Source organism: Homarus americanus, unplaced genomic scaffold, assembly GCF_018991925.1.
Source record: "Homarus americanus isolate GMGI-L3 unplaced genomic scaffold, GMGI_Hamer_2.0 scaffold16712, whole genome shotgun sequence".
NCBI lineage: Eukaryota > Metazoa > Arthropoda > Malacostraca > Decapoda > Nephropidae > Homarus > Homarus americanus.
The window spans coordinates 555,736-580,476 of NW_024757794.1; the positions used below are offsets into that span (position 1 = coordinate 555,736).

General features: G+C 38.1%; 4 protein-coding genes across 8 annotated transcripts; 3 read left to right on the forward strand and 1 right to left on the reverse strand.

Moving 5' to 3' along the window:
• Positions 1 to 35: 35 nt before the first annotated feature.
• On the forward strand, positions 36 to 8,770 carry LOC121857806 (electron transfer flavoprotein regulatory factor 1-like). The gene is made up of 4 exons (XM_042354038.1): positions 36 to 158; positions 3,206 to 3,555; positions 6,415 to 6,490; positions 6,962 to 8,770. Exons 2-4 carry the CDS (start codon positions 3,551 to 3,553, stop codon positions 7,199 to 7,201), a joined length of 321 nt encoding a protein of 106 aa, XP_042209972.1. The 5' UTR covers positions 36 to 158; positions 3,206 to 3,550; the 3' UTR covers positions 7,202 to 8,770.
• A 1,367-nt stretch (positions 8,771 to 10,137) lies between these two features.
• On the reverse strand, positions 10,138 to 12,067 carry LOC121857804 (N(4)-(Beta-N-acetylglucosaminyl)-L-asparaginase-like). The gene is made up of 3 exons (XM_042354034.1): positions 11,847 to 12,067; positions 11,303 to 11,456; positions 10,138 to 11,046 (listed from the first exon to the last, which is right to left on the reverse strand). Exons 1-3 carry the CDS (start codon positions 11,965 to 11,967, stop codon positions 10,281 to 10,283), a joined length of 1,041 nt encoding a protein of 346 aa, XP_042209968.1. The 5' UTR covers positions 11,968 to 12,067; the 3' UTR covers positions 10,138 to 10,280.
• Positions 12,068 to 12,356: 289 nt separating this feature from the next.
• Positions 12,357 to 18,504, forward strand: LOC121857803 (succinate--hydroxymethylglutarate CoA-transferase-like). 3 transcript variants are annotated; one of them, XM_042354030.1, is made up of 5 exons: positions 12,357 to 12,424; positions 12,479 to 12,511; positions 12,873 to 13,018; positions 15,656 to 15,762; positions 17,194 to 18,504. In XM_042354030.1, exons 3-5 carry the CDS (start codon positions 12,877 to 12,879, stop codon positions 18,289 to 18,291), a joined length of 1,347 nt encoding a protein of 448 aa, XP_042209964.1. In that variant the 5' UTR covers positions 12,357 to 12,424; positions 12,479 to 12,511; positions 12,873 to 12,876; the 3' UTR covers positions 18,292 to 18,504. The 3 variants fall into 3 exon arrangements, with proteins under 3 accessions (XP_042209964.1, XP_042209966.1, XP_042209967.1); XM_042354032.1 differs by lacking the exons at positions 12,357 to 12,424; positions 12,479 to 12,511 and adding an exon at positions 12,522 to 12,691; XM_042354033.1 differs by lacking the exons at positions 12,357 to 12,424; positions 12,479 to 12,511 and adding an exon at positions 12,522 to 12,662.
• Positions 18,505 to 18,610: 106 nt separating this feature from the next.
• On the forward strand, positions 18,611 to 24,295 carry LOC121857805 (axonemal dynein light intermediate polypeptide 1-like). Of its 3 annotated transcripts, XM_042354035.1 has the most exons (10): positions 18,611 to 19,799; positions 21,574 to 21,640; positions 22,075 to 22,187; positions 22,457 to 22,589; positions 22,711 to 22,768; positions 22,945 to 23,032; positions 23,597 to 23,701; positions 23,885 to 23,982; positions 24,083 to 24,124; positions 24,201 to 24,295. In XM_042354035.1, the coding sequence occupies exons 1-9, from the start codon at positions 19,716 to 19,718 to the stop codon at positions 24,087 to 24,089; spliced, it is 753 nt and encodes a 250-aa protein (XP_042209969.1). In that variant the 5' UTR covers positions 18,611 to 19,715; the 3' UTR covers positions 24,090 to 24,124; positions 24,201 to 24,295. The 3 variants fall into 3 exon arrangements, with proteins under 3 accessions (XP_042209969.1, XP_042209970.1, XP_042209971.1); XM_042354037.1 differs by lacking the exons at positions 18,611 to 19,799; positions 24,201 to 24,295 and adding an exon at positions 21,379 to 21,403 and having other exon boundaries at positions 24,083 to 24,194; XM_042354036.1 differs by lacking the exons at positions 23,597 to 23,701; positions 24,201 to 24,295 and having other exon boundaries at positions 24,083 to 24,194.
• Positions 24,296 to 24,741: the final 446 nt, after the last annotated feature.

Consider the following 24,741-nt stretch of genomic DNA (forward strand, 5'->3'; position numbering starts at 1 on the left):
CTAGAGGAAATAAAGTGATGTAATTAAAATGTTCGTGGTGTTATCTGAACAAGGCCACCTGGTAGAGGCGGACGTGAGTGTTACCACGGGACTCTGTGGAGGACGTCCGGCGACAAGTATCCCGTCACCTTCATCGCCTCACAGCGCTAGGAGTAAACGTAAGTTAAACGAACTGGCAAAAGTATATACGGTTGTGTGGTTGCCACCTTTATGGTTTGTTTTCTTTAGGAGTTCTGTATTACGGAAGAAAAATAGTTTTGAATGTATTTATTTACATAAGAAAATAAGGAGTCTGCAATAGGCCGGTTGGCAGCTCCTGTCGAGAGTTACTACCACTCTATCATCCATGAATCTATCTAGCCTCCTTTTGAAACTTTCCAGCGTTCCAGCACTTACTACAAAGTTGCTAAGCTTGTTCCACTCGTCCACCACCCTATTTGTGAACCAGTTTCTTCCTATCTCCCTCCTAAACCTAAACTTATCCAACTTAAATCCGTTGCTCCGAGTCCTATCCTGCTCGGATATTATAAGAACTTTATCTATATCTCCTCTATTGATTCCTTTCACCCATTTAATACTTCCATCATATCTCCCCGCACTCTTCGTCTTATGGCCGGTATAACCACTGGTTCTTTGACCTGGAGCTAAAATAAAACTAAGTACTTTTGGCCACAAAATTCTACATTTTATCGATAATTTCAAGCTATTAGAAAAATCTATCAAATAGAAATAATACTTGTAAAATTGGTAAAATTAAGGATACAAAGAATATAAGATCATATTAAATTGTAAATCCTTTTGTTAAATAACCAACACCTCAATGTGTATCAGTTATGGTACTGTTTAGGTGTCGGATGTATAGACCTACGAGACAGTGGGTCGTCTCGGAGCATCGGAAGACGATTAAAGCATTCAAAGGTTAAATAACCCACAACCATCCTAACCACAATCCCATTAAAATCATCATAAAATCATACACAATCCCCCCCTCCCCCCAGGTCCCGGTCAAATAACCAAAGACAGGTAGGCAGTGGTAGTGCCTTCAGCCATATGACAGAAACAATCACAGAATTATGTCTGATTTAACCAGGAAGTGGCATCAATTGGGATATTATTGCATTTATTGCCACATGCCTAGGTTAGGTTAGCTTCAAAATTGTTTGGTGGCAATAAATGTAATTTTACCCACAATTGCTCAGTGGTTCAAATGCTGTCAAAAATCATCTAGATCTGGATAATACTTAACAAAAATGGTCCAGCTTTAGCATCAGCTTGAGGAAATTTCTCCACAGAAGATAAAAGCTTTCGTACCCAAAGAAAATTATAAGGAATGCGTTTTGCATAAAATCACTTATGTCTGAAATTGGTAGATAAAGAAAACCAAACAAGACATTACTATGATTAGGCTGTAGGAATGGTTCTTTTTATGGAAAGGAATTTTATTTTGGAATAATAAAAAAAAACTAATATTGGCAAATTTTTACTTTAGGACATGAGTCCCTAGGGGCTGACCAATATGTTTTTCCAGTGTATTTTGGTGTGTTTTAAACGAATCTGACCTTCATATTTGGCGGAAATTGCTATTCCCCCCCCCCCCACAGTAATGGGGGAGAGCCTGAAAAATCAGAGTTTTTGGGTGGGGAAGAAAGCGAAAACGAGTCATCTAACCTAACTCCTAGCCGGGGGCTCCACTCCCAGACCCCTGGTAGGCCTAGCTTAAACTAACCTAAATGTTTCAGTAGTTAAAAAACTTTGGGGCACGTCATGTCCGAAAGTACAATACCTTAGTTAGAAGTGGAAGGACCAGGGAGACGTAAGAATTGAATAGAATGATCTTCTTTCTCGTAAAACTCGACAATAAACGTAAAATAATCGCGGGAGCACAAACGACAACCAACCTCCACCACTGCCATTATGAAACTGGTCAATGAAATTAAAATCGTACCCAGGCTGCTTCCTTTGAAAAAAATCAAATGGAATTGGTCGAAAAAAATTTGCGTGATGATATCGATACCTCATTAGTCACGACTGGATGACATCAGTCAAAATTGCTCATGCATGATGCGCTGATAACTTCTCCTCACAGACTAAGACTGAAAACTATTAAAAATCAATTTAATTCAATTGTGTCGCTATTATCCATTTCCGCCATGTTTATATGGGATTCAAAATGCCCAGAATAGCGAGATCTAAATGTCTGAAAGTAAAATACTTTGTAATACCCTAATAATTTAGGTTTGGTAGTTTAGTTTTCTTCTATATAGTATGGCATATACAGGGGGTCCCCGACTTAGAACACCCTCCAATACGAATGGGGTTAAACTTGACATTTACAGTACAGGTATTTTATTTACTGAATGACTTATTATTTTACTTTCATTTAGTGTATTTTGTCATTCTATTTCTTCTTTTGTTTTAAATTAAGTGATTTTAGTACGGTATGCACACAGCATGTGTTCCAACTTACGTACAAATCCAAATAAAGAACGTCCTCAGGAGCAGAACCCGTTTGTAACCCGGGGACCCTCTGTGTTATAAATGTGTACAATATGTGCTACTTGCAGAGTGTTTGGTGGCCTCCTTACATGTGAACTTTGATTTCAGTGGAAAATTCGTCAGTGTGGAGCAAACATGTGTTCAGGTTGTTCCATTAATCTTTTCACACTGTTTGAGATTGTGTCGGAGGATGAAAGACTTAAGGACTTGCTATTTGATCACAAACTCCTCAGGGAAAGCATACAGTGTCCAACCTGCAGTTCTGAAATATTCTTTAACCCGAACAACCATTACAAGTGTGGGAAGGTAGTCAAGAAAACCCATGGCAAAGGTTATACCAAAAGACGTTGCAAATTTAAAGTGAGTGCTTATAAAGGCACCTTTTTTGAAAAAGCCAAACTTTCACGGCAAGAAATTTTTCATTTAATGTACCTCTTTATTAATCGCAGACACTCGTATAAAGTTGTGGAGTTTGAAACAAAACTGTGTCCAAAGACCATCGCAAGTTGGTTTAGTTTCATGAGGGAAGTTTGTCTCTACTATTGTGAAGAAAATTCGAGAATACTTGGTGGTCCGGGATGTATCGTTGAGATAGGCGAGGCCAAAGTTGGGAAGAGGAAATACAACAAAGGGCGAATCATCGAAGGACAGTGGGTGTTGGGTGGTCTGGAGCGGAATTCTAAAAAGATATTTCTGGTGACCATTCCAGACAGAACTGAAGAAACTCTACTTGAGGTCATCAGACAGTGGATCATCAAAGGAACAAAAATAGTTTCAAATTGCTGGAGTTCTTACAGAAAACTGACTCTGGACGGCTACACTCAAGAGTCTGTCAATAATTGTTTAAATATTGTAAACCCTGAAAGTGGAGAAAGCACACAAATTATTGAATGGGTAAAAGGAGATGACCAAGACATAGTCCCAAAATTTGGAAGGGAAGAAGAGCAATTCGAAGGACACCTCGCCACAGCCATCTTTCAGAAAATATTCCCAGACCTTGCTGAAAGATTCCACCATTTCCTCCTGGCAACAGCTGCTCTTTATCCGCCCACTAATGAGGTAAGTAAATAATATAATACCGTACCAGTAATACATTTAACGTGTTCTATTTTCTGTAAGTAATAAATCATAGAAATGAAATGATGCAATTATGCAAAACGTATTCCATTTTTGGTCAGTTTTTGAGGTAAGAAAGCTTTTATCCTTTATGGAAAAATTTCCTCAGGTTGGTGCCAAGGCTCGTCTTTTTGTTGAAGCACTGTCACAGCTGCTTATTTGCTGTTTGTTAAATATATTCAAATGCTTTTATCCTCACTGAACTAAGAGATGTGCATTGTGTACATTAAAATAAATGTCTTTAGAAAACTTGAGGAAAACAAACTTCAGTACAGTACTCTTAGCCCCATGTGTATGGGACCCCCTCTGAGCTGAAGAAAATCGTCTGGCCTTAACCAAATAAAATATTAAAAATGATGTCCCTGTGATGAAGAGGTTAAGGTTGTTTATAACTTACACCATCATTATTGGTGGTGTGCAGGTAGACATCTCCCTGTTAGCCAGAATAATTGGTGCAGAGCAGTTCCAGGTTTGAGAGTGTGATACTTGCAAGCCATATGGTGATGTGATGATACAGGATGGCCTGTCTTTGTCCTGTATCATCTACTGTAGCAGGTGTTATTAACTGTCACTCTCCTTGCCTTCCGTGAAGTAGGGATTGTACACACACTGTATACTGTACATACAGCCAGGGGGGAGTGGGCTAACTTTGAACTAAATGTACCGAGGTATTTTTGAAATAGGAAATAAATAATTTTCTTTTTTATACTTTTTGTTGTTGATGTTGTTATTTTATTATTAATATTTTTTCTTTTCTGATTGTTAAAGATGGTTTACAGGTACAGTATTTGGAATAATTTATTAGCCCAAGGGGGGGGATTACCCCCTTTGGTATGCCTATGCATACACCCTCTACTGTACCGTACACACTAGCATACACTGTCCACTCTGCTATGTACAGTAGATAAAGCAACTATCTGTGCAGGTGGGGGTCGATATGCTCCGAAATTTTATGAGTGTATAGTGACAGCCCTCATATACCAAAATTTATCGTTCATGGTCTCATATTGTTTCCCACAAAGTATGCACAGATACAGTAGTTGTTTTAGCTACTGTACAGTATTGTACATATGGTATGCTGTGACATCATATCGGTGGGAGGGAATGGTGTTAGGTGGCGAGCTAGAGATGCAGTTACAGCCCGGTGCCTCCACATACGGTACACTGAGTTTTCACCTAACGTTAAGTGAGAAAGGCTGTCAATATTTGTTTCATCATAAAACCAAATTAACATAACGTGAATTAACGCTAAAGAAGGATACCTGTACTGTACTGTAATACTGTTCTGGAAGAAGGTTGCTCATGTTAACCAGGAACCTTAAGAAATTTTTCTATTGAACATAAATGCTTTCTTGCCCAATGGGAAAGAACAATTTTCTATTTAGTATTGTTTTTTGTTTTTCATCCTGAATGTTCTTCTCTGGCCAGGTGTTACGACATGATATCCTTTGTTACATCTACTGTACATACTATAGTAGCTATGTTTTGTTTCATACACAGGAACACTTAAAAATTTAACCAAATACTGTTACTGTATATTATTTTATGTGATTTATCAGTAACAATATGAACCAACCTAACCTAGATAACTTAGGTTAGGTTTGGTACTTTATCCTCTTTGCCTCTGATCAACCTGTTAGCCACTTGTGCAGTTGATCCTGTCTGTTATGCATTGTTGGCAATTACTGGGCATGCACTACTATAGTTAATATTATTCCAAAGAATCATATAATACTTGTATAGAGGTACAGTAGCTGGTAAGTCGTTCCTGTGTATGAGACAAAGTGACGAAGTGTCCTGGATCTAAACTATGAAGGCTGTTGCATTGTAGCTTGTGGCTGTGCACTACATTATGTTCACAGTGGAGATTTTTTATTAACATTTGGAAAACATTGTTCCTTCCTATATTTTTAGACTTCATAATAGTTAATGATGAGAGTCTGGTGTAGCATCTGAGATTACCACAGTGCTGAAATTACAGTACAGTACTGTACCTCTGCAACCTTAACACACAGCAGCAACATGCTGAGATGACTGTACTGTAAGACTTTGGACAGTGTTTGAGGTTTTTTTAAGCTGGAATATAAGTTTGAAGGCTAAGAGCATACAGCATGTTAAATATATACTATTGGTGTGTGAAGAAATGGGTTATCCGTACATGTCAACAGAAATTCCTGAAACAGCGTATGTTTTCTGTAAAGAGGAGATTTATAGGTGCCCAAAGTCACCCTAGAGATGGGTGACTTGGGGTAGGTCTGGGGTGACTATGGACAGTGTTGAAGGGTTTTTGTTAATAACTTCAGTTGCAACAAAGTAAGAAATGTTTTTTTATGATCAGTGGATAGGGTTTTATATCCCCATTACATGCCTCACTACTTACACTCATTTATATGAATTTTTAGTGGTTTATTAAAAAAATTTTGCATAGTGATGGCTTCCACTATCTCATCAATGTCTCGTGTCTCTACAGTAATATAGTATGGCAAGTGAAAACAACCATGCACAGTACCTAGGGCAATCATTAAGCTCGGAGTGATTAATTGCAATTACATGGTTAAAGCGAATGATCATAACACGAGACATCATAACTTGAGAGTAACCTGTACTGCACTATGCTACCTTTTCCATTGACCACCATCATTATGTTTGCCCTTCTTTAAATGACTGTATAGTACAGTACAAGTCCATACTGGCCACTTCATAATTTACAGTGTACTGTATATTTGTTACAAGTTGCATATGTGTATTTGGGGGGATGTAAATATATACTATATGTGTATTATATTTATTTTGTGGTTTCAGTTCAGAATTGATCCAGCAGCAGAAAAAATTGCCAGCCATGTCACTGAGGCCACAAGTGGTGCAGCTGTATAAGAATGTGAGTAAAGATGAAAAAACAAATATTGTCAGACTGAGTTCATCAGTGGTACTGTATTATTTGTTGCTTCTCACTCACTTTGCACTCAGTTTGATTTTGTTAAAGAGCCAGGTGAGCATAGCTTGTATATGAAACAGCCATTTATAACAGTAAATATGGACAGACCAGATTTAATGTAACCTTATGATTTGACTTTGAGTGTATTAGCCTCCTGGGAAAGAAGACTTCACAAGCTATGACCTTCCTTACCATCATCATTGTTTTATGGCCATTCTCCATGACTGTATGGGTTGAGCACAGTTACCCGAGGACAACTCTCCATGCTGCATGGTTTCGTGCAGTCTCTCTTGCCAGGATTCTAACTCTAATGTTATTTCTTACAACCTCTCCCCATGTCAGTCTTATAATATTCAAATATAAATATTATGTGATGCAATGTATTCATGATAAATCTCTCATTATATATGACAGTTACTGTATCTGGGACGAGAATATCCACTGGGGTACGATTACTTCAGGGAAAAGCTCAAGAATGCCTTCATTAAGAACAAGGATGTGACTGACCCAGAACAGATCAAGATGATGATTGGCCGAGGAGAATTTGTAATTAAGGAGATAGAGGCATTGTACATGTTGCGTAAATATAGGACAATGAAGAGAAGATATTATGATAATGAGAATAATTACAGAGTGAACAAAGATGCTCAGTAGTGATAACAAAACTTGATGATTGCGCAGCTAGCTTGACAGCTTTAAAAATAACAGATATTATATTATATTTGAGAGCTGGTGCTTATTTGAAGATTATTCAATACAGCACAGTAACTCGTAAAAAAATATATTAATCATCCAGATAATTTGTTATGCTTGTAAGTCAACTTTTAGGTCAAAATTTGAATATGATAAGTTTAGCAACCATTCCAATTACTTTGATGCTTTACAACTTAAGTCTCTGTGATAATGGCAGAATGAACAGTAAGCAGCAGTACTTATACTGTATTACATAGTTCTCCAGTGTTTGCTTCACCAGCAGTGCTCCTGATAGCAGTGGTCCTTTACAGTATTAAGTTATAGTTAATACCTTTAGTTCAGTGATGTGTTATTTGTTCATGTCTTGTGTTCACACTTGTACTTGTCAGATTTAAGTCATCTTCAGAGTGAAAAATTTGATTTATGCCAATTTTTCAGTCATATTCTGGGTAGAAATTTCAATACATAAGAAATACAGTATATCATCCTTTAATTTTTGGTTAATACGTATCATTTGACTTACTAAAAGAATTTTATTGAAATTCAAATAGAAAAGTTCATCACACCTTCCATGACATTGTGTATGAAAGCTTCATTGTGGACATAATTACTTTCTGTATATAAAATTCAGCATCTCAGTGCCACTCACCAAATCAGGGGGGTTGCAGGTGGTATGATTATGTTAAGAAACTTCTGCATGTACTGTATGCTCGCCACAAAGGGTTCTCAAACAGCTGGGCACGACAGAGTTCAGACTGAGCACTATGGCTCGTGTCATCTCAGAATGGTAGGTATGTCTGGTTGTGAAGTGACTCAGTATTTCGTAATAATATACTGTATGCTGCTTGTCTTTATAGTATTTACAGGTGAAAAGAAGTAATTTAAATTGCGGTAAAACTTCCTCATAGAGCAATGTTCAGATTTCCCATTCATTTTGTCATACTGTGCGACCCTTAGAGCGACTGAGAACTTTTTGTGGCGAGTGTACATGTATAAACAAGACAATTTTAGTGGATCTGTGGGCTTAGAGATCACTTTCATGTGGGCTTTTAATCTTAGAACTTAAAATTGTACAGAGGTTTGAAGTTGGCTTGACACTGATTGTTAGACCCATAGACATTATAATTGTCTCATTTATACACAAAAGTTCCAACAACAATATCTAATAACTCCCTGACGTGATCCTGTAAACTGTAAAAAAAAAAAGACAATATGTAGGCTTTGAGTGACAGTCTTGCCTAAAAATTTCCATCACAAAAACAAATTGTTTGTGTATGTTGAAACCTAATACTTGTGGTGCTTATCAGTGAGGGAAATATGGCTGTGAGTCATGTACCAAGACCAGTTACACTAGTTAAGACAAATATTTGTACCTGTAGTTGATATTCTGAAGCTGTACATAGGTGTTGATCAGATAGGTTTAAGTAAATTACTGTATTTTGTTTATGTTTAGCATAATTCAGTTTATAGGCAGTGTGGATTGTTACCGATATATTAAAAGATATGCATGTCCACTCAGCTGGTAACTCACATATATGTTTCTTTTCCTCTGACAATACTTTGGTGTGTTTACAGTTAACAATTTGATCTCGAGACCCAACTTGTTGAATTGTACGAAATGTGTGGGATACTTATGAGTACTGTAGACCATGGCCTGTGTATCTGATTCTACAACACCAGTTGCTTCAAGTGAGTTAGTGGCTTATTTAGAGATTTGTAATTGACATTTTAACTTGGCCAGTCAAGTCTTCCCAATGGTCAAAATGCTGAAAGACCCAATAATCGTCTCAGTAAAGCTCCTCCATACATCCACTAGTGCTGCTCCCTGAAGTTCAAGTTTGTCAGTATTTGAACACCAAAATCACACTTTGGAAACCCATAGTTGCGAGTAATTAGCACTGAAAAATGTCATTAAATCTTGCAAGCCTCATTACAACCACTAATTACCCACCAATCAAATCGTGGACCATATATTCAAAATCAGCATGGTCTGGAGTACTTATAATGTGACTTTCATCAAAATCTAATTTTTGGGCCAAAACGTCAAAATACTTTTCTCTCAGAATTGAAATTTAAGGGGTTTAACTAATTAATTAATTACAGATTAACACCATACTCCAGACCATGCTGATTTCGAATATATGGTCCACGATTTGATTGGTGGGAAATTAGTGGTTGTAATGAGGCTTGCAAGATTTAATGACATTTTTCAGTGCTAATTACTCGCCAACTATGGGTTTCCAAAGTGTGATTTTGGTGATAATGTGTTATTCTGTAATTACTTAATTAGTTAAACCCCTTAAATTTTAATTCTGAGAGAAAAGTATATTTTGGTCAAAAAATTACTGAGGTGTAAGACTTACTGGTATACGTATATATAAAGTACTGTACTGTATATACAGGGTAACTTAGATGTTGGAGACCATTTTAGTTCATTGATAATTATGGTAAAACAAGACAAAACAAACACACACAAACAAACAAAAAATAAATCAAAATCCCCCATAAGGTGTTCTGTACCTACAAGATGGCAGCTGATGCAATGGTCACAATAACATAAATTATATAAACACAATTTATCGACGGAAGCGAGACGATGCCACGGCTACAATAATTCACGACGAAAGGAAAGTATTTTAAGATATTATAGAGCAAGAAGATGACGTCAGTTAATAATTAACAACAACAAAATCAATAGAAACCAGATAACATACCAGGTGAGTGAAATAATGACGTTGAGGGTATGAATATCAACAAAAAGCAGATAAACAACATGAAAGATGATAATAGTACAGTATATATATCCCACCTTCGGAACACTTCTGAGGTGCATGAGACTGCCAAATTTCAGCATTCTATTTTCAAAACTGTAGCCAGAGGTCATGAAAAGACAAATAGATAATGTCCTTTATATTCAAAGATATGAATAACAGTATAACAAGCTATAACTTGAACAATAGAGGAGACTGTATAAACCAAGTTGTCTGAATATGAAGACGGTCATAATTGCGGAGTTACTAAAACATTGTGAATGAGATAATTATGCAAAACAAGGAACATTCATCACAGTCACAGTCTTCAACTCCGAGTTAACAACAGAATAAGGAAACTTATCAAAGCCATGACAAGCAGCTCCATATTCTCCACTTATAGTCACAGCTACAACAGCACCCATAAAGTTTGAGTAGTAAGAGGCAATTTGCCGGAGAGCTGTCTCCGCCGCCTTGTCGGGTGCAAGTCCATTACGCATTAACTCCACAGCCAATAAAGCTGGCATAAAACGCATCATTACATCTCCATCACCAGTAGCTGCGGCCCCTCCTATATGCTTATCAACATATACACCACTGCCTGGTATTGGTGAGTCTCCCACTCTGCCAGGCACCTTGTGTATAGCACCATTTGTTGATGTTCCACCAGCAATATGACCACTCTTATCTATGGTTATCATCCCAATTGTATCATGATTTTTAACATTGAAATTTTTTCCTTCTTTTGCGGTAAACCACTTGTAATGTTTCATCTTTGTTTCTACTGGAAGATATGGTCCACACGAAGTCTTTGGATCAGGCAACACATTTCTCCAGTAATTTGGTTGGCACGACGAATTCTTCCAACTTTCAAACTTTTTGGCTGAAGAATCGGTTGTTAGGTTGTATTCCTTAAAGCCCATCATGAGAGCAAACTCTGTAGCTTGGTCACCAACCAGTAAGGTGTGAGAGGTGTGCTCCATTACTTTCCGTGCCACCGAGATGGCATCCTTCACTCTCCTTAAGGCACCAACTGCTCCCACATCATGTGTTGTCCTGTGTAAAGTAAAGGCTTGTTTAACATACAGGTATTAATCTTTCTCATAATTATTTAATCCTTCAACAATGACCAATCTATTAAAATACTGATATAAGCTGTAAAAATGGTGTATTAGTTGTCGGCTTTGATAATACTGTATTTATCACAGTTGGTTAATCAAATTCTTATTGATTTTAAACTGTTTTAGCAAATTTACCATTAAGCTGATATACATTGTGTACATTATAATGCTTTTGTAACTGTTCTCCTCACCCATCCATTATCATAGCATCTAAAGTGGTTTCTCCATTCTCATCAGGGCTGCCGCCAAACCCTACTGTGCCGTCACACTGTAATTCTTCACATATGGTGCAGCCTTTCTCAACGGCATCTAATGCTGAACCACCTTCACTGAGAACACTCCAAGCTGTAAGAAAGCACCTGTACAGTATACCAAGTGTTAAAAACTGCTGCTCTAACGAAATGAAGGATTTACCCTGAAAATCCTTTACCTGGTTGGACCTGAAGCCAGACAACCATTGCATTACATGATGATTTGCTACCTACTTCGGAGCGAGGAATTAGCTTAGGGAATTTTCTGGGGTCTTTTCACAAGAAATAAAGGTCAGAAGTGAATACAGCACAAATTTTACATTAAATTATTTTTATCATTCTACCATCCTCAAACAAAACATCTCTCAATGACAGTATGCCTCTTAAATACAAGATTATATAAGGAACAAGTTTTATTTTATATAGTATATTCCTAAAGTTGCTCCTTTTTACGAGCTAATACACCAAACTTCAAACAATTTACCCTTCTCAGTTGCATTAGTAAAATTCCAGGTGTTTACTGCAATGGGGGAAAAACCTTCTCCCAGCAGTACAGTGGTGAGGAGAATCACTAAACACTGAAGACATCCTGCAGTGTGATCCATGGCCCGTCAGGCTGGTGGTCTCAACCCTCACGACGGCTGAGAAGAAACATTCATATACATGTTTTTTTCTTTAATTATATGTCTTTAGCTTCTATTCCGAGACACTATAGTGAATCCAGAGAGAAGATTATACCAAATTAAAATCATTTGTATTTATCAACTCATTAACCATTATCTATGCTATTCTTGATATCAAAACCTAATCTCGTTTCACTTATATTAAAATAAAAATCTATCTATATTTCATTTAATAACTTAAAAATATATACTAAAATATGTTCAGTAGGTAGTCTTTATTGATATTTATAGTGTACCAGAGGAAGTGACTAAATAATGAGTCGAAGTCAGAGTCAAACGGTGTAAGGATTCGGACAGTTGATGTTTATGTTTACACACGGCTCACAGGTCACGTGTTGTGTCTGTACTGTTTACATACATTACCTCACTGTGCTTACCCCCTAGAGCAAGACACACTCCTAGAGCAAGACACACTCCTAGAGCAAGACACACTCCTAGAGCAAGACACACTCCTAGAGCATCTGGGGTCTGCAGTCTTTAACCTTTTATATAGTCCGCTGTATTTTATAATGCACAGAACAGTATAACCTAGGACTATTATTTCAAATTTATGTAAAATTTCCAAATCTGATTTGTTTCCAGTGCCAAGCTTGTCAGATACTGTACAGTACAGTATAGTAATTTATATTGCTGCACTAAGTACAAGGTACATTTACAGTGTTAGGTTTGGAACAACACTTATTGCCCATCTGAAACAAAGGTCGACTTGTGCCATGTGCAACCATCCACATAAATCAGAGTACATGTACTATAGATCCTCATAAGATGTACTATACACTATAATGAAGATAATTCAACAGACTTAATAATCTCTAATTTGATTTCAGCTTAATGAAGATGTGTGCACAAATATGGCCGAGACTGCTGAAGGGCTACATGATGACTCCTTGTCCAGCACTGATGGTCAGGATGCATCATCAAACACCTTACTACAGCACACAGTCTACAAATTTAGAAAAGAAAAAACACTCAAGTAAGATAATTGTTTAAGGTATAAATGTACTGTATCAGTGTTTGTTTCTTTACTGTACAGAGATGTGATTTATCCATTTTTCCTTTTTTCCCATTGTTTTAGGCAACTCACGTGAATCACGTAGATCAATTGAGAAAAATTTGGGGGGGTGGTGGTGGTATGACCAAGACGAAAGAAATGTTTGACAATAAATAACAATAATAGACCCTCTAGGGTCGATGGGTCAGTTTACTGACTGTGCCGCACAAGGATGATGAGCCAGTACACTGAGTATAGTGGCCGCACTCTACATGTTCATGCACTACATCATATACCCTATTTCTCATTGGCTGAGTATTGCTTTTTTTCCTTTCCCTTCTTCGATTCTTTAGCATTTCATTGACCAAAGATCAATGACGTCATACAATGCCACTATTAGAAGCATTATAATATGCCCCTCCACCCTATCCACTTGACGCACCCTCCCCCACTAGGGGCTAAGGATTTTTCAATATAACTACCAAAGCTTCTATAATAATTTTACACTTTCTGATGATCACAATTTATTCTATTACCCATGCCATATTTCATAGTTATATAGGCAACTCAGTAGTGCATGTGTGTCCCCCAGGAGGTCAGGGCTGTAGTGCATGTGTGTCCCCCAGGAGGTCAGGGCTGTAGGACATGTGTGTCCCCCAGGAGGTCAGGGCTGTAGTGCATGTGTGTCCCCCAGGAGGTCAGGGCTGTAGGACATGTGTGTCCCCCAGGAGGTCAGGGCTGTAGTGCATGTGTGTCCCCAGGAGGTCAGGGCTGTAGGGGCATGTGTCTCCCAGGAGGTCAGGCTGTGGGATGTGTGTGTCTCCCAGGGGTCAGGGCTGTAGGGCATGTGTGTCCCCAGGAGGCAGGGCTGTAGGCATGCCCCCAGGGGTCAGGGCTGTAGGGCATGTGTGTCCCCAGGGGGTCAAGGTTGTAGGACATGTGTGTGTGTCCCCAGGAGGTCAGGGCTGTAGGGCATGTGTGTCCCATAGGAGGTCAGGGCTGTAGGGCATGTGTGTCCCTCAGGAGGTCAGGGCTGTAGGGCATGTGTGTCCCCCAGGGGGTCAGGGTTGTAGGACATGTGTGTGTGTGTGTCCCCCAGGAGGTCAGGGCTGTAAGGCATGTGTGTGTGTGTCCCCCAGGAGGGACCCTATGATGTGTAGGAACGTAAAACTCTTCAGCAGTAGGTATAGAAGCATGTTAAAGCAGAAGAGGTTGCAGCAAGAAGAAAATAAGAGGAAAATTTTGTTAAAGAAACAGTTAGAATCAACGAAAACAGAGTGTGAGGAAATGACTCAAAAATCAAGGAAGAGCAGAGAGGCCTTCCAGCAACAAAAACAGAAGCGTTTACTCTCCCTGAAAAAATTAGCTGTTGGGGAAATAAAACTAAATATTTTGTTTGTACAGTATGTATCCTGGAACATACTTATTTTTCTTATTTTGGGACTGCATATGCTATTGAAACCCCAGTTGCTGGTACATTAGAGATAAATCCCTTTGGTAAATATTAAATTTTGAATTCTTACACAATACAGTGCAATAAAAGCTTACCTTTTAGTTTATCTTCTCAATAATGGTGCACAATTAAAAATATGAAACAAATTCAAGTTTAGTAACAACGAAAATTTTTAAAGGAATTATTAAGACTAGTATATATGCATGAAAAATATTGTTGCAATAAACGTACATGTTTGATTTTGGGTGCTGTGTATTTTAACTATTAGGCGCTCACAAAATGAGTAACAGTTTGAGAAATTAAGTTAAATATGGTAAAAACTTCCTGGGTAGGTGTTTCCCCAGACCCCCCAGCTCTTTTTTTTTTTAAGACCCAATCACATCCCTGACTACTGTACTGTACTGTAAACTAATGACTGAATTGATAGAAAAATAACCTATTGACAAACTAACTTTCCTTCACTTTTAGATTAATATTTTAATTTTGTGGCCCAAACTAGAGTGACCAGAGGGTGTAGCAGTCGTGCAGTGAGTTAGTGGGGCTAACACTAGAAGGTGAAAGGAAAAAAGTGTTGGGATATAAACAAATAGGTTTTAGGGGAGCTGAAAACAGAAGTGGGAAGTGAATATGAAATTGAAACTCGAAACAGTTTTTCAGTATTGTTAGAGGAAGAATTTGAAGAACAAGAAATAGAATAGCAATGGAATGATCTCTTCGAAATAATGTAAGAATGTGGAGGAAACGTTTAGGACACAATAGGAGCCAAGCTGAGTGTGAGTGGATCACTAATTAAATTTTTAAGGAAATGGACAATGTGGTAGAAGAAAGTTGATAGATAGAACTGAGGCTACAGATAATTTCACAAAGAAATTGATAGGGTCAGTTGACAGACAGGAGAAGATTTTCTAAATAGGAAATGTACAGAGATAAAAAATGATGACAGGAGACAGAACTGCAGGAAATGTCCAAAATATAATAGAAACAAAGATAAGAGATGGAACTATTTCAGCCACTACATCACTTGCTCTTTGTAGGAGTCGACACAAACATATAAACCACAGCATCTTAAAGGGTTCGTAATCAGGGATATTATTTTAATTTAGTTGTTTCATAAACTCTCTTGAAAGTGTGTGATATGCACATTTAATTCTCCGTTCCATCTGCAGCACTTGTTGGTCCACTGTCTGACATCAGAATAATTGACCTAACAAGAATACTCGCTGGACCTTTTGCAACTATGGTTCTCGGTGATCTTGGGGCTGAAGTTATAAAGGTAATGAAGCTGCAGTAAAATTATGGTTTATAGTCAGTCTTCTTACAAGATATGATAATGAAAATATTTAGAAAAAATATATAAATATGATACCGGTAGTTACAGGAGTGGGAGTATTAGTGTATAGCTAGATGAAAAGTGACATCATCAACTGATGGCAAGTCAGATATGATCATACAGTACCTCTCTTTTGTACTTGTTGTTAAGATGTATTGTCATGTGGAGTAACTTAAATGACTTGTAACTGCAGCTCTTTGACAACAAATATTTGTATGGTTATATAAAAGTTGGTGTAAAAGACTTAAGAGGGACTTTGTTTTTATAAATTTCAAGGACATTTGGCCACCATTTACATAGTGATCAGTTTATATTTTTTTCATAATGTGGATCTACATGAAATGTATATTAAGTATATTTTTTTAACGTACGTGTAATACCATTTTCAAATATTTCATATACAGTATAAATGCTGGCAAAGCCAGGTGAGTTTGGCTCACTCAACCTGTTACGCCGTCTCTTAATTTACTTAAATATCCAGGTTCTAGGCGTAACCAAACAAAAAGTGAAGTAAATTAAAAGAGAATAAAAATAAATAAAGTAAACCTTTAAGAATTTAATTGATTAAATATTAACACAATAAAGAGCCTCGTAGGCTGTCACAACAAATTGATTCACCATCGAAACTTTTAAGACACAAGTGATACAAAACATCGAAACATCAAAAGAATAAAAATAAAGCATTGGATTACGTTAACACTGCATAAACATGTAAAAACTATCACTGAAATTAACTAACGTGAAACACTGAATTACTTGAATACAACTAGGCAAATACTGATGGACACAGAGACATAAATAGGTACTCACATAGATATACCACATTGGTGGCGACAGGAACAACACAAATAAATTAAGTATAAGTAACAAGTGACACTCAAAGGATGTGTACTGTATGACAAGAGAACTGAACTGACTCAAGTCAGTTGGTGGGTCCTATATATAAGGTCGGTTCCCGCCACGCGACCCGCCGGTGGGTCGTTTAACGATGCAGATGGTCGTTAGAGAACAAAGAATGCTGGTTACAATACAAAATAAAGAAATAAGATGGGCTTGAACAAATAATGACAGTAAAACCTTAACAGCACAGGGTAAGGTGACTAGAATATATAATAGTAAATTTAACACATCATTACAGGAATAATATGGAACATGGGAGCATGTTATATATAAAAAAAAAGAAAAAAAATACGACACGGTCGTAACAACCCCAAACTATGGCAGCCTGAGTTTAGGAGCACTTATTTACTGTATATATGAGTCATTCCTCAGTGGCTCAATTGTAGAACAGGTTTTCAGGATCAGTCACTAATTTTAAACAGTGTAAAAGATAAATTTGTTTGTGTGTGAGCTGAATTAATTTTACCTTCTCAGGTGGAGCGACCCGATAAAGGAGACGAGACACGGAGCTGGGGTCCCCCTTTTGTAGGTAAAGAAAGTTGTTACTTCCTCAGTGTAAACAGAAATAAGAAAAGTATCGGTGTAGATCTCAAGCATCCTGATGGAGTATCTCTTATGCATGATTTAGTCAAACATAGTGATGTATTGATAGAGAACTTTATCCCTGGTGCTCTTGACAGATTAGGACTGGGGTATGATGAACTAAAACTAGTTGCACCACACTTGGTTTATTGTTCAATATCTGGATATGGAGCTTCAGGGCCTTACCAAAACAGACCAGGTTATGATGTAATGGCAGCAGCTATTGGAGGACTTCTTGGGGTCACTGGACCGGAGGATGGAGAGCCATGTAAGGTGGGGGTCGCTATGACTGATTTAGCAACAGGATTATATGCACATGGGGCCATTATGGCAGCATTACTTGATAGACAGAAAACTGGAAGTGGACAGAAGATTGACTGCAGTTTGCTGTCAACACAAGTATCATGTATGGTGAATTTAGCGTCAAACTTTTTAAATGGAGGGCAGGAGGCAAAAAAATGGGGCACTGGCCATGAAAGCATTGTACCTTATCAAGCCTTTCCAACCAGTGATGGCAGCCTCATCATTGGTGCTTTAAGTAATGATCAATTTTCAGCTTTATGTCATGTCCTTGGTCTTAAAAGCCTCTTAAAAGATGAGAGATATTTTACAAATGCTTTAAGAGTAAAAAATCGTGACACTCTCACCAATACACTAAGAAGCACTTTTCAGCAAAAATCAACAGAGGAATGGCTTTCCATTTTTGAGGGATGCTCTTTTCCCTATGCACCTATTAATACACTCTCCCAGACCTTCTCTGACCCACAAGTAATCCACAACCAGATGGAACAGGTAGTTGAGCATCCAGGTATTGGGAAAATAAAGCAGGTAGCACCAGCAGTATTATTCAGTTCCTCTCAGAACAGAATTAGAGCTGCACCCCCAGTTCTCGGCCAACATACACAGTATGTACTTTCAGAGATTCTCCAGTACTCGGAGGAAAGGATTCAAGATCTCAAAAGACAACATGTGATATGTGATGCATGTTAAGTTTATCTAACAAATAAATTTTTTATGAGCTTATAAGACAAGTACAATATATATGTACAGTACTGTACTGTACAGTATTAAGCTTCAGTATTATTGGTTTTCTGTCAGTATTATTTTCTATTCATTCCCCACTGACCCAAAGTAAAACAATTATATGATGTTACAATTGCTGCTATTATTTTGAAGTAAGAATAATAAATTTTTGCATTAATAGTTGTTGAATATATTTATCATCTTTCAGTTATCTATTTTCACTTAGTACTTATACCTGTACCGGTAATTTATATTATTATACTGAAGCATACACAATAAATCTGAGCTGAATTTTGTAGTTTGTCAAACTTAACAACTGATGTCTCAGGTGTACTAAAAACTAAACCAATATGGGTATCATTATTAGTATTGACTGAAGGAAGTACACTAATTCTAATTATTAAGTGTTCTCATCAATTAACACAATTAAATATCAACCTTCATAATCTAGAGTAGTAATAAGACAATTAATTATCAAAATTTCAGTTTTTCGACCACAGTCTTAAAACCCTTTACATAATCTATCATCCATAAATTTATGGGAAAAGACAATTTATGGAGGAAAAGAGTACAGTAGACAACTTCCTATCTGTCTTTGTGTGAATACCATCTATGGTAAATATTTTTTATGCAAAGTGGTATTATATAATTTATTTGTGTGTATCTATGCCCGGGTACAGATTGGTAGAATATAATGCATAAAGTTACGACAAAATGGTAAGAATAATAACAAATAACAGCTCAAAACTCTTGATATATTTATATCAAGTTTTGTTAGTTTATTATGTGTTAAAATAAAATATTTTAGGTATTTTGTTCGTAGTACTCAAACAACATCGACCTTGCAGCAGTGTACCCTTACAGTATTTGTTCATTATACTTGTAACGAAATTTGAATATATTAATCCCTATTTTTTATACACTGACATTTCATATAAACAGTGTTTACAATAATAAATATACACTGGACAATTGGCGTTGATGTTATAATGTTAATACTGCACTTTTAACAACTATAGTGTATTTAGGAGGTCTTCAAGCGCGTAAAAGGCTAATTGCTACGCTTGTTTATCAACAATTTAAGACAGAATTCTGTTACTGAACAATAAAGGTTATAACAGTAAAAATAAATAAATAAATGAATACAGCTCCAGCCATAGGCGGAACTAAGACAACTGGTTGCCATGACAACCACAACAAACCTCAATATATAACAAACTTTATATACAAACTCATTGCTGTACATGTATAACAACTTAATACACAAACTCGTACATCACTGTATATATTTAATAACTTTAGACAAACATATATAAGTAAACATTAGATTATAATATTAGTGAGTGAAGACGTTCCCAGCCATAAGAGTATCTAGTGCTCAACAAGGCAAGATGGACGTTGGGCTGCTTCAGTTAGAAGCTCCAATAAAAATTAACTCAAATGGAGAACAAGTTGAACAAATCTTTGATGACTCGGTAAGAATATTACTTAAACTACTTTACTATTAACTACTACAACTTTACATATGTTATGATATGTATTATTACTTCACAAAAAATGTACAGTAATAAGTTTTATATTTCCGTGTATCTATCTCTGTCATATACTGTATATATTTAACTCAAATTCATTACCTTTTTCTTTATTTACTCTTGTCTGGTCTCCTTCTATCAACTGATTTATCACATTATGCTACTAATATAATTATAGTACGTATATTATGCATACAATACACCAGTAATTGTTGTGCTATATTGTATTATAATAATTATTATTATTATTATTATCATTACTGTATTACTATTATTTTACATCACAAACAAACATACATATATACACACACACACATCCTTGACCACCGAAGGGTCAAGACATACCTGGCGCCCCTCTCGGAGCAGCCAGGTCAACTGTTAAGTTGGCCCATACCAACCCCTTCCCCTGAACCCTCCTCCCCACCGGAATATCAACAAGTTCTCGCCAGAAGTTACAATTTCATTTAGAAAAGGAACGGAACCAGTGTTAAACAGAGGCGAACAGTGGTGAACAGTGCTTAAGTCAGTGAGAACAACTCAACAGTAACAGTCGTACCCAAGTTAACCTTCACACAATGAGGTCCCAGGTACCCAGTGATAACGGCCTGTGAGACCCAACAACAACCAGCGATGTGTTAATCCGTCTACGATAGGAAGGCCCGGGACCACACCTCACTCATATAACACCATCTGTGAGGGAATTACTACACCACGTGAGGTCCCTCATAACACCATATGTGAAGGAGTTACTACACCACGTGAGGCCCCGCATAACACCATCTGTGAGGGAATTACTACACCACGTGAGGCCCCGCATAACACCATCTGTGAGGAATTACTGCACCACGTCAGGTCCTCATAACACCATCTGTGAGGAATTACTACACCACGTGAGGCCCCTCATAACACCATCTGTGAGGGAATTACTACACCACGTCAGGTCCCTCAACACCATATGTGAAGGAGTTACTACACCACGTGAGGCCCTCATAACACCATCTGTGAGGGAATTACTACACCACGTCGAGGTCCTCATAACACCATCTGTGAGGGAATTACTACACCACGTGAGGCCCCGCATAACACCATCTGTGAGGGAATTACTACACCACGTGAGGCCCCGCATAACACCATCTGTGAGGGAATTACTACACCACGTGAGGCCCCTCATAACACCATCTGTGAGGGAATTACTACACCACGTGAGGCCCCTCATAACACCATCTGTGAGGGAATTACTACACCACGTGAGGCCCCTCATAACACCATCTGTGAGGGAATTACTACACCACGTGAGGCCCCGCATAACACCATCTGTGAGGGAATTACTACACCACGTGAGGCCCCGCATAACACCATCTGTGAGGGAATTACTACACCACGTCAGGCCCCTCATAACACCATCTGTGAGGGAATTACTACACCACGTGAGGCCCCTCATAACACCATCTGTGAGGGAACTACTACACCACGTGAGGTTCCTCCTAACACCATCTGGGAGGGAGTTACTACACTACGAGTTTGCTGTTCAACACCTACAATAATCTGTATGTTCCTTTACCTTTCTCTAGTGAAGGCTTTTGTTAAACCACCAATGTATGTAATAAGTTATTTATGTCCAATGTATATTTTCAGCCTTCGGGCTGCAGAACTCTTTCAATAAACCGTCAATTATTATTATTATTATACAGGTGATTATATAATATATATTTTACAGTTGGAAGAATCAGAAGATGATCTGGAAATTATCACAGCCGCCCTGGAGATGGACAGCATGGATGATGGTGAGTGTGTGGTGGTGATGGTGAGTGTGTGGTGGTGATGGTGAGGGTGTGGTGGTGATGGTGAGGGTGTGGTGGTGATGGTGAGGGTGTGGTGGTGTTGGTGAGGGTGTGGTGGTGATGGTGAGTGTGTGGTGGTGATGGTGAGTGTGTGGTGGTGATGGTGAGGTGTGTGGTGTGTGGTGATGGTGAGGGTGTGGTGGTGATGGTGAGGGTGTGGTGGTGATGGTGAGTGTGTGGTGGTGATGGTGAATGTGTGGTGTTGGTGATGATGGTGTGATGGTGGTAGTGTTAATAATGGTAGTTAGTGGTGATGGTGGTTGTGGAAGTAGTTGTAGTAGTTTTCATTTCCCTTCTTACCATTTATTCTTCCTTACCACTTATTCTTCTTCCTTAACACTTATTCTTCGTTTATCGTGTTGTTCCTTATCCCACAGACGAGGATAACGAAGCGACAATAACAGACAAGGAGAGAGGGGAGAAGATAATCGACGTTCTTATTCCACCTTGTGAATGGCAGGATGAAGAGGGGATGACGTGGATACAGCGGGTATTGTATTGCCTTGTATCCTGTTGTAGTCTTTATGTATTTTGTGGTCTCTTAGGATACATCTCTCAGTTAATCTCTCAAAATATTACTGTTGTCTTTTGTATATTGTAGTCTCTTAGTTTATCTCAAAATAGACTTTTCTCTTTCACCGGTTCATTCCACCTAACCATTTATATCTCGGTTATTTTATCTCTCATGTTGACACACCCGACATGTCTCATCAGGAAGTATATATCTCTCTCAGTCCCTTTGATCTCTCCTCTGGGTAGGTATCTCGTGCGCCACCCAGTAGAACAGCCGTGATACTGCTTTGGGAGCAGCTAGACCTCAAGATCAAGGAACAGCAAGCGAGAACGGGAGGGATCTGCTCTATAAGACGGGACCTGTACAGAGAATGTTTTGGTGCGTCTCTCTCTCTCTCTCCTCCTACTACTGTAATAATAAAGATAATTATAACAACCATACCAAGAATACTAACACTAACACCAATAATAATTCTAATAATAATATTTCTCCCTAACAGATGAATTAATTAGACAGGTGACGCTAGACTGCCCTGAACGAGGTCTTCTGTTATCTAGGTGAGTTATTAACTACTTACACACACACACACACACACACACACGCCAACCAACCAATTCCTCAATGTCAGTCTATTAATTCCTTCATCGTATATTTTCAGCCATTGACTGTTACATTCTTCAATAAACCATTAATTTCATTATTAAAGACAAACTAATGGTGTTATTACCTTTAGGGTGAGAGATGAGGCCAACATGACCATAGCCGCCTTTCAGTGCCTCTTTCAATGTGCCTCAGAATTCGGTGCCACTAAAGCCATACAGGTCAGTGCCATGTAGACATCTGGTTTGATTGTAAGAATCTTTAGTTTATTGTATAAATGTATTGAGTACGGTAACTTAACATCTTGAGTACGGTAACTTAACATCTTGAGTACGGTAACTTAACATCTTGAGTACTGTAACTTAACATCTTGAGTACGGTAACTTAACATCTTGAGTACGGTAACTTAACATCTTGAGTACTGTAACTTAACATCTTGAGTACGGTAACTTAACATCTTGAGTACGGTAACTTAACATCTTGAGTACTGTAACTTAACATCTTGAGTACTGTAACTTAACATCTTGAGTACGGTAACTTAACATCTTGAGTACGGTAACTTAACATCTTGAGTACTGTAACTTAACATCTTGAGTACTGTAACTTAACATCTTGAGTATAATAATTTCTATGTTGTACGATAATCTCTTGAGTAGGACAATTTAACATTTGGATACGATGACATGAAAACTTAACCACCTGTGTACTGTGCCGTGTCGATAACTGTCCCTCGAGTAGGATAACAACCTGGTAAAACACTAACTTAACCCACTAATACTTGACAGTCTGAGAATGGTAAGTGGGAACTGGAGGGTGAGCTGAGAGAACTGGAGGAGAGGGTAGCGGGTCTCCAGGCTGAAGTGCGTCGACTGCAAGCTTGGAAGAGACAAGTGAGTGTGTGTGTGTGCTGGAGTCTTAAAAATCACGTTCACTTGGCTCACGCTCAATATGCTCACGTTCACCATACTCGCGTTCACTAGGCTCGCGTTCATCATACTCACGTTCACTATACTCACGTTCGCGAGACTCACGTTTGCTCGACTCGTGTTAAGTTCATTTTCTCTCACTTTCAGGTTGTGAGGCGCTGGGAGGAGAGGAGAGACGTACAGCAAACACTGTTTTTACAGGTGAGGAACTGGAGTGTTTGGAACGATCAGAGAAACAATACCAGGTGAGAGAGAGGGGAGAGAACTGGAGTGTTTGGAACGATTTGAAAAACACTACTACTACTACTACTTCTACTACTACTAATAATAATATCTCCTTTACAGGTGCTGATCGAGACGCTTTTGTCCAGTCGAAACTCTTAAATGGTGTAGCCTGATGGTGATGGTGTAGCCTGATGGTGATGGTGTAGCCTGATGGTGATGGTGTAGCCTGATGGTGATGGTGTAGCCTGATGGTGATGGTGTGGCCTGATGGTGGTCGGAGATGGTGTATTACCTGTATAGTATAATGAAAAAGTAAATAAACAATATTATTTATTTTTATTTTGTAGTATCCTGTAGTAAATCAAGTACTGTATGATAAGGTGTTGCAGATGACTGAGGGGCCACCAAGAAGGAATGTGACCACCACTAATCGACTGACTACTGCAACAACTAATATTCAACATTTAAGAAAAGATAATTTAAGATGAATAAGATTTGTGTGTTTGTCCTCCACACGGCTAGAGCTGACCAGTTACCAGTGGCGAAGTTTTATAAGCCAAAGAAATGTGCTCATATAGTCCCAAATAATTTTTTGTAAAATTCCCTGGGAAAAAAAGGCAATTTTTATTATTATGGGTATTTTATTTTTTTGTAGAATTTTCGCCGCTTATTAGCTCACTAGCCGTTAGTACAGGCGGAAACCGGGAAACCTGTGATGTTTGGTAGAGTCATACTAGATAAACCCCCTCCTCCCGTGTGTCCGGGCCTGACATGTTAGT